Genomic DNA, 13,951 nt, shown 5'->3' with positions numbered 1-13,951 from the left:
GAAACAAACACAAATTGGTTGAGGATTGATACAAATCAAACAATCCTCTTTATAAGGCTTTGACACCTGCAGAATAGGATAAATTTCAATCCTCGAAACACAGTATTTTATTTTTGTTACATGTAACAATAGCAAATTTCCGAAATTTTATCTTTCAAATCATTGATTGACGATAATACATTTTAAACAAAGAACTACTTGCCAGCTGAAATAAGTTTTCAAAGGGGAGAACCTGGAGATGGTGCTAAAACACCAGGCCGTTCTACTTGTTAAAAGAAGATTTATATGGAGAAACATTAGATTTAAGTAATAATATCAGATATTTTCAGATGCAATGTTAGTGTTTGAGTGACTAATTTGTTGTAGGGATCCTGCTGGGATGTTCTATTGGGGGTATCTGTGTTGTATTGTGCATGGTGTCACTTATCTACCGTCGCCGTTGTGCCAAGCCAGGGCGTGGGCAGTGCCGTACTGCTGGTAGCAATGGGACACCATGCTTCCACTCGTCCTCAGAACATCATGAGATGCAGTGCCTCCCTGGCCATCTGGACACCAAGGTAAAAAATAACACTGACTTTTTTTTTGATTGGGTTTTAGTTATTTTCATAGAAATTTTGTTAACATAATTTGTTTTGCCTTTAAAATATGATATATTATAATTAACATAATATATGTTGGCTTGAAAGTCCACACTCGATACAATTGCCTTTTATGTGAAGTGCTATCAAATCGAAACAACACAATTTTACAAAGAATACTTTTTACTAATTAATTTTATTATAATGTTTATGGAAGTTAGGATTTTCAGTCTTTAGTCTGAATCAATTAACATGTAAAAGGCAATCAATAAAACAGGGTTACCACTAATCCTATTTTTTTTTTTTTTTTTTCAAAAAGTATCATTTTGTGTCCTACTGTTTAGTACAATTATTAAGATTTTCATTAGGCTATACTTTGTTTACAATAGAAAATAATCTGCACAGAGACATAAATAATTTATTATCTTATTCATATTTTAGGAATAGTATTGTTTATCCTAATACTTATTCTATTATATTTTTAATTAACCTTTAGACAGTGAGTAATGTGGTAATCATTCCAAATCAAGTGAAGTGCAAACCTTTTATCTGTTAAAACATCAAATAACATAAAGAGAGGCTAACAATTCCTCGTATATCAGGTGTAATATGATCTAGTCTTTTCCTTACTATGATTTCAGAAAAATGTAAGACTACACAATGTATATATAAAATAGAGAATGAAAAATCAACAGTGCAAATAATGAATAACCAACTGTTTAAAGTAACTTCAATTCAAGGAATTTTTCATCTTTAAAGTTTTTCTGCAAGTTTAAGATATTTGTTTAGTTTGACCGAGTTAACAGCTTGTATTTTTATGAAGAAGGATTAATTTTATAATGGAAATAAAATAACATTTTACTGCATATCTTCAACTAATGTGAAAAGTTATGTTAATGACATTTTTAATTAACAAAGAAATAAAACTATGAAGATAAATAATTTAATATTAAAGTATAGCATGTACTGATTATAAAATCATTGTTTAAACATTAAAAATATTGTAATGGAAATTGTCTCTTTTTATTTGAAGGCATTGAGGTTGGATGTTTAAACATTTATAATCAGTTTTATTGAATCATTTACGTGCTTTGAGTAAAAAACATCTCAAAAGTTGTCCTATTTCAAAAACACAAAAAGCTCTTAAAATTGATCAACAATCAAGAAATAGTTTTATAATTACAAATTTTAAATTTTTAGCAGAGGTTGTAGTGTTTTATGATAAGATAAATATTTAAAATATTTTACTGTTTCTAATGGTTCTGAATGAAACAGAATAATAACCAATATTATTAAAGTGTTGTTAGATGTCAAAACACCACCATAAAATTACATTAGGTTACATATAAGTTATTTTCCTGTCAGTGTTACCACTAAACAAGATGTTTTTAATTAATGTTAGAACACAATAAACATATCAACATCAGCATGATGTAATCCGGAAACTAGGGTCTGAGGGTTTTTGTCATACATATATTACTTACCAATATTAATGATCAGTTTAAATAATTTTTCTTTATTTATTCGCTTTCATATTTGATATTAGTCTTCTTCAATATATTTTGCTGTTGCGCCTAAATACCAAAAAGGTGAGAATAATAATTTTTATGTTTAATTAAATAAAACTGTGATTATTATTTGTATCCGATTAGAAGTGTAAAATATTTCTACATACTTAATAAAAATAAGTCACATTGTGATTGTTTCTAAATACTTGTGTATTCATGGGATAAACCAATCTGATCATGTAACTTAATATACTAAAATGTAAGGTGTATTTAATAAACACTTGAAGAACATTCACTATAAAACAACCAATGTATTATTTAAAATGAATGTTGATCGTTATTCTGTTATCTCTATTTGTATAGCTGTCACATTTGGATTTTGCATATTATCTTTGAGGCATATTTTAATCTTTGTTGGAGTTGTTACTAGGTACTGAGAGTTTTTATTGCTCTATGATCTGGATATTATTTCATCTTGCATTCAGTTTGGTCCAATACAGTAATTGCTACTATCCTGCCACCAAGATGATCAAGATGACACAATGTAATCAATGTAATCCAATACCGTAATCAATTGATCACTTTTAGCATTCTTGGTTAGTGATATATTTTCTCAACTCACATTTACATCACTTAATGTTTATAAAACATACTATTTATTAACTATCAGAGTTTTGTGATAAACTAAATATCTTGAGTACCAAAGTGTAACAGTCCGTTTCTACAGTGTTTTGATCATTGGAGACTATGAAATTCAATAATCATTAATATTTATGGACTAGGAATGTTGTTTCTGGCCACTGTCAAAGTTTTTTTTTAATTTGTGTACCACAATGAGGATATATATAGATTTTTATAGATAGATAGATTTTTATATAGATTTTTAACAATATAATACAATTTTGTGTGTGTAGGATTGAACATTTTTGTTCACAAATAAATGTGTAAATTCTTTAAAATAGATTTAATTTCAATGTTGACTAATAAAAACATTTCCATTTTTTTTGTGGTTACCATTAGGTACAGTCTTTAATACGTTAGCTTAAAGATATATTATCAAACAATTTTTGTTTAAACAATCTGGAAAATTTGTTTGATATGTTTACTTATTCAAACTTAAATATGAACGATGAAATAGTGTATTTAATAATTTTGCTGTAAATTTATTATTAGATTATTTTTAGTTTTGTTTTATAATAATAATAATATCCCAATATGGTTTCTAAATAAACATGTTTTACTTATGATTTATGCATGCCGAATCTACTTTGTCTGTGAATAGGAAAAACTGACTCAATCAACAGTTCTCTAAGTGCTGGTATTGTAACTGAAACTCTGTAACTTTTTTAATTACTAGTTGTAGAATTGGAAGTGAATAAAGAAATTATGAGGTGAAAGTTTGACATCTGATTAGTAATTTCTCTTAGTGTAATTTCTTTGTGCTAAGTTTGATGCCTGTTTCTGGTTAGCTTTTTTTTCTATATTTTTTGTATACAAATTTATACACATCAAACTAGTAGGACACAAATGTTTAACTGAGTGGTTGTTAAATAAAATAAAGAACTAGAAAACTTATTAATTACAATGCTTATACATAACAAACACAACTCCATAAACATTAGTAACTTATCAGACCCTATTTCACGTAGAAAGTAGTAGACCAAGGGCACCTGGTCCTCTTCCTTCTCCCTCAACAAATTAATAAGATGCAGAGTTAGAAAATGATGGCAGATCTTTGTGCGTGTTAAAGGGCTGAATTTGTCGGGATATACCAAGAAAATTAAATTAAAACTATTAACTGTACTTTTAATTATTTCTAGGGTGGTCATCCTAACAATGAGGTTAACGGTTTGAGGTTGCCTTTGTTAAGCAATGGACGACTTCCAAATGGCCTGGTTACAAGAGATCGAAGTGTCCGGATTACAGAAAATCCACAGGTCAGTAAAAGATATAAGTGAAATGGAAAGAAGAAGTATATCTCTGCCTACTGTAGAACTTCTCTTGGGGTTTGTTTATAATATCTCTGTAAGAAAGAGGTATGTGTTGAAATAGTTTGTCTTGGAAGTATCACAGAGTTCCAAAAAGTGTGTGCAAGTTTAGAAATCTTTAAGTCAGAGTTTCTACAATAAACTGAAATAGACGTAAAAACTTATTTGATTAAACTTCCAAATGTTGGTTGCTGTTTGCTTTATGTTTGTTTGCTGCTGTAAAAGTTTGTTTATTTGAAAGTTCTTTCTGTAATAGACAATTTAATATTACTGATAATGTCTAGGACTCTAATACAATAGCACAGTACAAATTATGAAGGTTTTTAATTCAACAATTTACCTTACTAATCTCTGTACGAAATAATGTGTGTGGTTTGAGATTTGTTGAGATTACAGTTATTGTGGATTGTACCTTTGTTGCCAAATTTACAGATCTCAATAAAAGTCAGTAATTTTTTATTATTACTCCTTTTGATATTCGTATTGCTTAGGCAAATTAAAAAAAATTATTTATTCCTAATTCCAAATTGTAAACTTTGATATATAGCTTTATCATTCATTAGTGTTGATTTTCTCACATCAGAGTGATCGTTCAAAATTTAATCAAACTGTCACAAGCTTTTGCCAATGTGCATTCTTTAACCTTTAAAATGTATGTAACAGATATAGACATTACAATTTTTCTCAGGATATGTGCTGCTGAAAATGGACCACTGAATTAGCCATGCCTTCAATCAGCCTGGTTCTCTTGATCTAATTTTCGGAATCAACACAAAATTTTGTAGCCTTTCAAAATTACTTTTCATGAAGCTGGAAATCATGTATAATTGTGCTTCCAATACCTATTTTACTAGGCCTATTCATTTCAAGATCTGAACGTTTAAGATAGAGTGACACGTTTATCTGGAATATTGATGTACTTTTATTACAAAAATGTTAAAATTCTAGTAGTTACATATTTGCTTTTGAAGTATATACATACAACTAGCTTAACATGTTCAAACAAAAAGTTATCGTGATAAAGGAAAAGTTAACATGGCATGATTGGTTTGCAGTTTGAGTGCGGTGTAACAGTGTCGTGTGAAGAGCTGAGGCAGCCTAGCGATGAAGGGGACAGTCTTCTAAGTGGTCACAGCCTCAATGACACACAGCAGCTGGCACCGACTCCAGCAGCCCTGGCAGTATGCGATAAGCAAGAGCCTGATGATGGGTTCCACGAGAGTCACTTGCCCGTTGTGGGGCCCAACGGCTGAGTTACTTGTACTCTATGCTCCCCACGCTCACCCAGCACCCGGCTTCCACATTCACACTGACATTCGCATTATCACTAGGCCTATTTTTCATGGCGTTTCTACAAAATAATAATTTCGTTTGACAAACTCTGTTCCAGTAAGATTGATTTAAATTTTAGGTTTTTTACTTTTTTTAAATTTAAATGTTTGTATAATACAGCTCTGTACTTTTTGTCTTGTATATTGAGACGTGCTAATCTTGGAAAATTATCTCTTAGCATCAAATGTTAGATAATGAGCATCAAAAGAACAGTAACAGAGCAAACCCATGACTCTTCGTTTATATGCCATGGATTATTTTCATAAATCTTTTTAAGTTATTCTAAAAATTATGTTCCTTTTTTACGTTTTAGTCAAAAAAAATAGTTTTGTTTCTTAATCAGCATGAAACTTTTCTCCAGTATAGTTGATAATGATAATGTCAATCAAAGGAATAGATTTGCATTAAAATTAAAGTTTCAAAATTGAACAAATTTGATAAATATTCTGTGAAATTAATTTTCTATTTTTATGATGAGATATATTTAAAAAGTGACTGTTAAGCAGTTAAGCATTATGCGTTAAGCATATGGAGTGTGTGAGTGAGGAAGCCTCTAGTGACGCCAACCCACAACGCCAAACTGCAATAATGATGCTGCTAACTGTTACCAAATATAAGATAGGGTCCGCCTGGGTGAGGATGCTGTTCCTACACACAACGATACTTGGGTCTTCTCCACTTGTCAAGCAGCTTTTATGTACATTTATTTTATTAGATTAAGTCAGATAGTGGATTTTAAGAGATAATAGCTTAGTCTATATTTTTTTTTAGATTTAATTGTTATTAAACTTAACATGTGAGAGTGGTTGTTGCGCATGAGATGTTTTTACGTTTGCTGTTTGTTGCTGTCAACCGATACAACATCATGAAGTTCAATTTATGAAACAGGGAATTTTGTACGACACCGATGAAACAATTCCGAACGTTTTCCTTGTTCCCTCGATCGTTCACAACATTTTTATATATATTACATAGATATTAATAAACTGGTACCTGATTTTATTTTTTTTAACATTGTTTTTGTATGATAGTTGTACTGTATAGTCGTGTAAGCATCGTTTCTTTCTTGGTGTGTATTTAGACATAGTACAAAGGGTGAGTTTCACTTGTCCACTTTTTCTTTTATCTTGGTGCTTTATTGAATGTTTTGCTTTTATCACTATTTTCGAGGTTAGATTCGTCTTTGGTGCCTTTCATAAATAACGTGTAGTATAAATATAATAACAAAATTATGAATTAATAACTTTAACGACAGAACAGTAATTTTATTTTTCTTATTTTTCCGTCCATTTTTGGTCTTTTGTTTTTTGTTTATCACAAGATTCTCGACCTCATGTACGATATAACCGAGTACGGGAACATTCCTAAGTGAACATTTTGATATTCCATACTGAGTACCTGGCACCCACTGAACTCACTGGGACTTCTTACTGGTAACTTTGTCCAATCATACTCTTGTGTTGACACCTTAATAAAGTTTTAGAAACCTATTAATGCTGAAAGTTAATATTTGAAAACCATGAAACAGAAAACATTTTAGTTGTTTATAAGTAATTATTTTGGTGGTACTTTTTGAATGAATTAAACCTTCTAATTATAAAAATATAACCAAGCTAAAATAGATATTAAAGTGTAGCTTTTGTTTTGTTGACTCAGAAAAGCTAAATAAAAACCACCCACACCAGCTACATTTCCTGGTCGTTGTTAAGACCCTAAAATTACATTTTTTTATGTGGTAGGTAATTAAGTTTTTGTGTGTTTTTAAAAATATTCTCAAATTTTATTGAAGTACCAGTAAAATGTTTTGTAATATTTTTCATTTAAAATTATAATAAATATAAATAGTGATCAAATTAAACTGAAATATTGTAGTGATTTTATAAACACGTTTAAAATATATAAATATATAGAGTTGTGAATTAGTATATTGTACATTATCCACCCAATGTGTCAGGATGATAGTTTGAATGTTTAGTTAAACTGATTAGAACAAAAGTTTGAGATGGTGTGGATCCTTCTTACCTGCCTGCAAACTACTGAATAACTGGTTTGTATTTTTTAAATATTTTAATGTATAATGAGTTGTTCTCAGTAAACAGGTGGGGTATAGAGTCCACATAGTCTTGGATTCCACAGATGAGGACAGTAACTGTAGCATAAAGTTATCCTTTGAGTCCCCAATAAAATTATTATGTCAGTAATATTATCAATTCATTTTTCAATTCAAAACAAAAATAAAATTTTATATCAGACTTACAACATGCTAATGAAAAAAACAGTTGGCAGTATAAAATTGACCTCACTATATATATATATATATATATATATATATATATATATATATATATATATAGATGTATTAATGTATTAACTTTTAATTTGTCCAATAATGATTATACACCTTGAATTTTAATTTAATCTCGAGTGCAGCAGAGAAAGCAGTTGAGGGCATAGCCCGTACAGCCCATCACTTGTACTTGTACTTTGTACTTGATGTCATGTCCAGTTGGCCTGGTAACGGCGTTGGACAAGTCATTAGTGCCCTAGGAAAGGGTCACGGGGGGGGGGGGGTGTTAACTTTCTGTTAAAAACTCTGACAATGAGTAATAACTTTTTTTTATTAAAAAATCTTTGAGTTCACTCTTGAATTTGTTTACAGGAATTATGTTTCTAATGGAAAGTGGTAGTTTTTGATAAATTTTAAGACCTGAGTAGAGTGGTTTTGTTTCAAACATTTTTAGGTTATGCTGCTCAGAATACAAATGTTTGTTTCTAGTATTGTACCTATGGGTGTTATTAACAAATTCAAGATGGTTGAACTTAATGTAGTTTGCCATTTCATAAATGTAAAGACTAGGTATAGTACAGATTTCCAGCCTTTGAAAGTGTTGCTTGCAATGGGCTTGAGGGGGCAGTCTCAGCATTGCTCTGATTGCCTTTTTTTGAACAATGAAAATTTTGCTCAAGGCTGACTCCTTTGCTCCCCACAGGGCGATTGAGTAGGAGATGTGCGATTCGACCAAGCAGTGGTAGACATTTTTCATGAGTTTCAGATTTTTGAAAGCACTGAGGCTTCGAATGACAAAGATTCCTTTTGAGAGCTTGCTTTCTAATGCCACCAACTGCTCAGTCCAACACAAACCCTCGTCCAACATCACCCCCAACAGTTTTGCTGTTGAGGTCGTTTCCAACTCAACATCACCAATGCAAATGACAGGGGCTCCTGAAAGCTCAGTTTTGGATTTTCTTTGCTGGGTCTGAATGACCATGCATTTTGTTTTTTCTGGGTTGAGTTTGAGAAAATTTTGGGAAAAGAATTGTGCAAGATTGTTGATTTTGGTGAAAGAGTCAATTTCGAGAGCCTCCCTACTTCTTTGTTTGGTGATAAGAGTGGTATCGTCTGCAAAAATGAAAAGATTTTTTTCAGGAACGACATCTGCGATGTCGTTTATATAAATCAAAAAAACTCAGCGAACCAGAGATATGCTTTGTCCCCCTGTGAGACAGATACAGACATGTCACTCAAGAGGATTTGGTTATCTTGTATTGCTGAAAAAATATAGGAGGCTGGTTGCGAAGGATGTCAGCTCCTACCAACCATGGAAAAACTGTTGTAAATCCAAATGACAGTAACAGTGACGAGTAACTTCTTAACACATTTACATTTACAATTGAGATTTCTTAGCCGTCTACAATCGTGTTAGACGTCTTTTAATAGATGAGGGTACCAATATTCTACAGAGGTAAACCTAAACAAAAGTAATACTTGCATTAACACAGGAAGTGAACAGCCATGATGTAAATTGTTCATACAATATAGTATGAATTACTTCGTTCATACAATGGACAAAAAATTGTATAAGAATGTCCCATCTTTATATTTATAACAAAACGTCAAAAAGCTGGTGAAAACAGTATAGATTTAATTATTTACTAACAAGTTTCAGTAAATACTTCTTATATATGGTCTTATTAATTTCTTACTAATCAGTGTTCAAAAAATGTACTCAAAATAAATATTTTGATGTAATTTCTGTCGACAATGACAAGGTACAGTAAAAACAGTGTATAATATAAATCAAAGTAATGACATTGTACTGTAGCCTGTATCACAGAAATTATAATATATTTCAGAAACTCTTTAATTAATTTAGTGATAAAAATTAAGCCACCATAATGAGAGAGTTTTCCAAACTTGATGTGATATGGCAGCAGCGACGACACATTGTGTCATTATTGCCAACTATCTTCTCTGCTGCTCTCAGGTATAATATCATGCAGTCAAGACTTAACTTTTGGCAGAAAAATAAAGCACACATGCTTATACATCATAAAACAAAACAAGTAGCAAAATCGGGCTAAAAGTATATTAAAGTAAAATTCTTAAGTTTCCAAATTCTCTGAATATGAAAAAAGTTTTTCACTCTATGTCACTAAAAACTTCTTTTGACTTTTCTGGAACCAATGAGGTAATAGCAGAGTTTATTTCATCGCCCAAAGTGTAACAATTACCTTTAAAGTCTCTATTGAGTAAAACAACATTTAAATGGCAAAGCTTAAGAATTGGGAAGGATAGTGTGGAATCAGTTCAAACTTGAGGTCTCGTAGATCCACATTTCAGTAGCACAAGAGGTTGTAACATAGTAAACTCTATGGAGAATACGTTTTAGAGCCTGTTTGTACTGTGAGAAAGATTTAACATTGCCCCTTGTTACATAAACTTCGTAAGCATCCCAAAACACAGTCAAAAGTTAGTTTTTGGTGGATGGTCGTCATTTGAACTTTTTTGCTTGAGTTTGATTTTAGTTTATCAATTTACAGTGAATTAACAGCATTGTACAAAAACAGCCATAAACCATTGTGAATTTCAGTCTCTTTTCATTCAGAAGTCACTTTTGATAACAACACACTGAAACTAATAATTCCCATTGAAATAGCATTAGAACATGTGTCTGTACATCTGCTTCACAAAATACACTCAATGCACGATTTCAAACCTGCACATGCATATTCCAGTGAACTGTCATATCGCTACAAGCATGTGTGTATTAATTTTCAGCCTAACGTCATTATGTTTGTAATAGCACATTCCATTGGCATATTGCTGCAATTATTGAAATCACGAGATGATGAGCAGCACAGAAACTGACAGCAGATGATACTATGCCCTAACACAACAGACTGTTCTAATAGAAAAATTGCTTTATTGCAATTAAGATATACCATTGAGTTTTACTAGTCTCAATTTTGTTGGGACCAACTATTAAGATTACTAACTTTACAGATTAACCAGAATAATCATATGTGTCCCACATGCAAAAGATACCGCATTATTGACTTCTTAGGGAACTAAACATTCTGTACCAATCATAAATTTTTTAATTAACACATTTTGTTTGTTAACTTGTTGTTGTTATGTGCTATTAGGTAGTAGTCATTAATGTCTGTATGTAACAATTGGTTTATAATAATCAAAACAGGCATTTAGGTTAAACAAGTATTTGTGTTATTAAAGATGACCAACTTCAACTAAAACCAGACATTTTTCTTTCAATAATTATGTGATTTATTTTCCCACTTGGAAAATCGGTTGGATTTTCATCTATGGTTTTTGGTCAGCAAATCAACCTTTCTTACCAGTGGACTAGGTAGCAAAAGAAAACTATTAATCCAAGACTTTTTTATATGCTAGTAAAGTTTACAGTTTCACAATTTTTGTTGATCGTACTTTAAAACATCCAGCCCCGTGTCCACATTCTCTTCTCTTCTCTCCCTGTCTAAAATTATAAATATTTTATATTTCTTGAATTGAAACTGGAATGTAATAGGACAACGACAATGTTACCAGTAAGGACTTCAGTCCCTGTGCCGAACACTGTTCCTCAATTTGACCTGAAACTGAACATTGCCACATACATACCTCATCCACGGTCATGTTCCAAGTTGATTTAGTCTAGTGTTTATTGCAATTTGCCTTTTGTCATTTTTATTGTGTTTGTTGTTATATACTCCATCAATTGGAGGGCATTTATCATTTGTGTTTTGTTGAGCTCTTACTTTAAGTTAACTTAACATCTCTTGTTAATTTGTTGTGTTATTTACTTTTTATTAAAAATAAACACTTCAACAAACTTTCATAGTATACTTTATTTTTATTTCATATTGTTAAAAAAATTGTCATCATTAAGTAACATAATGATAGTTCAGGTACTGTTTTGCATTAGTAGTATTGTCCTGTATTAAATTTTTAAGAAAGTGTCAAGTATTGTAGCATTGATCAATACTCTGTGTTTATAATGTAATTTAAGCTTAGGTTGAAAGCTTAATCCTCAACATAAGACAAAATGCAATAAACAATTTGCCATATTATTTAAGGTAATTCCAGTCTGTACAAACCCAGTTTAGGTTAAGTGCCACCTCTTAGTTTTACACATAATTCTTTAATTTATACAGAAGTAGCAGGTCTTTGTTCGTATTCACATTGGCTTTTGTATTTGTTGTTGACCACAAAAACAAAAGTTATATTTTTAATGTACCGGTATCACTTAATAACGAAATGGGAATGTCAGTGTTGTTATTTTCTGTGTTGGGTTAGGGTTTAACAGGTGTCTACTGTCAATGTACATAACATATTTACTTAATATTGCGTAGGCAGTAGACTGGCTTGTGTAGACACCTGGGATTGCGTTGCAGGAGTTCTAACATTCAGTTCCTCACTACACTACCCTTGTCAACAACGGTGCCTCGTAGGTTTTGCATGTATCTAAATGTACTTATAGCTTTTCTGCATTCTCGTTTGTTGTACTTTGTGTATTTTTACCGTAACAATAGATCTACAATATTTTCCATAGTGTATGATCCAATATTTAAGATTACTATTACGGGTGTGCGAATAATCAAATATTGAATTGAATATGAATTGGGATGTAATATTATTATTTGATTTATATTTAATCCTCTGAATATCTGAATAATGTCGAATATAGCCTATCTGTTGTAAAAAATATACGTAGTGTAGAAAAGTTCTGAACACAGCTTAAGAATTTTGTATTTGCCCCAACTCATAGAAATAAATCTTTGCATATCAACTATTATAACACAAATCACTCCACCAAATCAGGGAAATAGTCCATTAAGAGTATATGGAAAAGCTTTAATGTAAACACAAGTCATATTGCATAAAATGTTAAGTTTTTGAACATTGTAAACTTTGTAGTTCTTTTGTTCATTAATTTTATTACATAAGTTTTTATCAAAAAGCTAGTTCACAAATGAAATTCAGATAGTGAGGTCTGAAAAAGTATCTGTCACAAAAGCTGTTTTTCCCAAAAACATATGTTTACACACTTTTTAGCAAGTGGATCTCAGAAGGTAACAAATTTATAAGGAGATTCCATTTGTGACATCATGTAGTCTTCCTTATCCAAAATTGATGCTTTAAATCTGAATGGCACCATTTTGTTTTGAATTCATATTTACTTTTTTCATTATTCTTGTCTTATTATGATTTTTTGAATGAAATGGAACATTAACGGTTTTGTAACACATCTTGTCCCATTGAAAAGTTGGAGAGCTTCTAATATTATGTAAAAATAGTATCTTATACTCTATGTTGATATAAAACGATTAATTTCTATGAGTTGAATGTTTAAAAATTTGTTACTCATATGAAAAACAGAAATGGTGAGTAATAAATAAGAAGTCTAATATGATTTCTCACATTTATATAAAATAATATGCCAATTAATTACAACCAAAAAAGGCACCCATAACCAAGTCCTGTCTTTCGTAGTTATTTGTAGATGTGACATTTTTGAAATACTGAAAAACAGCACTAATTGTCACCAAGACTTGGATTATGAATTAATCTACAGAACAGTGTTCTTTGCCTAAACTAATTAGATTACTGTGATGAGTACGCCGGATATATCATCAAACACTAATATACACATAAGAGTGATTATTTGTAATTTACTATACAGTATTATTGACATTTATAGTTATGTACGGTACTGTAAAATGTGTACAGTAGAGTATTTTTAAGTACAATATAGGATAATAATACTGTTGTTGATTGCCTTCTGGCTTTCATAATCTGTTACAGAGGCTCAATATTTTATTGTATCAGGTTGGATAAAACTAATATTCAAATAGACAAGGTCAGACAAATGGGACTGAATTGTAATGGAAATTTTTTAAATTATAATAATACTGTGTTTTTGAAAAATGTTCCCATCTGTCAAGATCATCCCAGTCGGATTTCTAAAGGCTCACTGTTATTTTGAATAACCTGATGCTTGGGGACCTGAATTCTCTGCTGAATGACAAATCTCTGCAGAGCATTCGAATCAGCAGAATTAACAGCATTAACTAAAGTACAAATTCATTTGTGGTGAATTTATACTTAAACAATGAGTAAAAATAAATGAAATGTTATCTAAAAAAAACTATTTATTGGTTTGTTTATTATGTATTACATTAGAATAAAAAATAAAACAAATGATTGTAGTATTGGATACAGATCATCTATTTTGTCAACCATTCG

General features: G+C 30.9%; 1 protein-coding gene across 1 annotated transcript in view; it reads left to right on the top strand.

Annotated features, from left to right (window-relative positions):
* The window catches only part of LOC124369251 (protogenin-like), a 192,244-nt gene extending 184,624 nt beyond the window's left edge, over positions 1-7,620 (top strand). Inside the window, exons 18-20 of the mRNA XM_046827144.1 lie at positions 367-557; positions 3,907-4,023; positions 5,130-7,620. Of these exons, the coding sequence (XP_046683100.1) occupies positions 367-557; positions 3,907-4,023; positions 5,130-5,327 (506 nt within the window). The 3' untranslated portion in view covers positions 5,328-7,620. The remainder of the gene's footprint in view (positions 1-366; positions 558-3,906; positions 4,024-5,129) is intronic.
* The last annotated feature ends 6,331 nt before the right edge of the window (positions 7,621-13,951 follow it).

This window comes from Homalodisca vitripennis, chromosome X (genome assembly GCF_021130785.1).
Source record: "Homalodisca vitripennis isolate AUS2020 chromosome X, UT_GWSS_2.1, whole genome shotgun sequence".
Taxonomy (NCBI): Eukaryota; Metazoa; Arthropoda; class Insecta; order Hemiptera; family Cicadellidae; genus Homalodisca; species Homalodisca vitripennis.
Note: the sequence above shows the minus strand (reverse complement) of the source record. Positions and strands in the feature narration are given on the sequence as shown.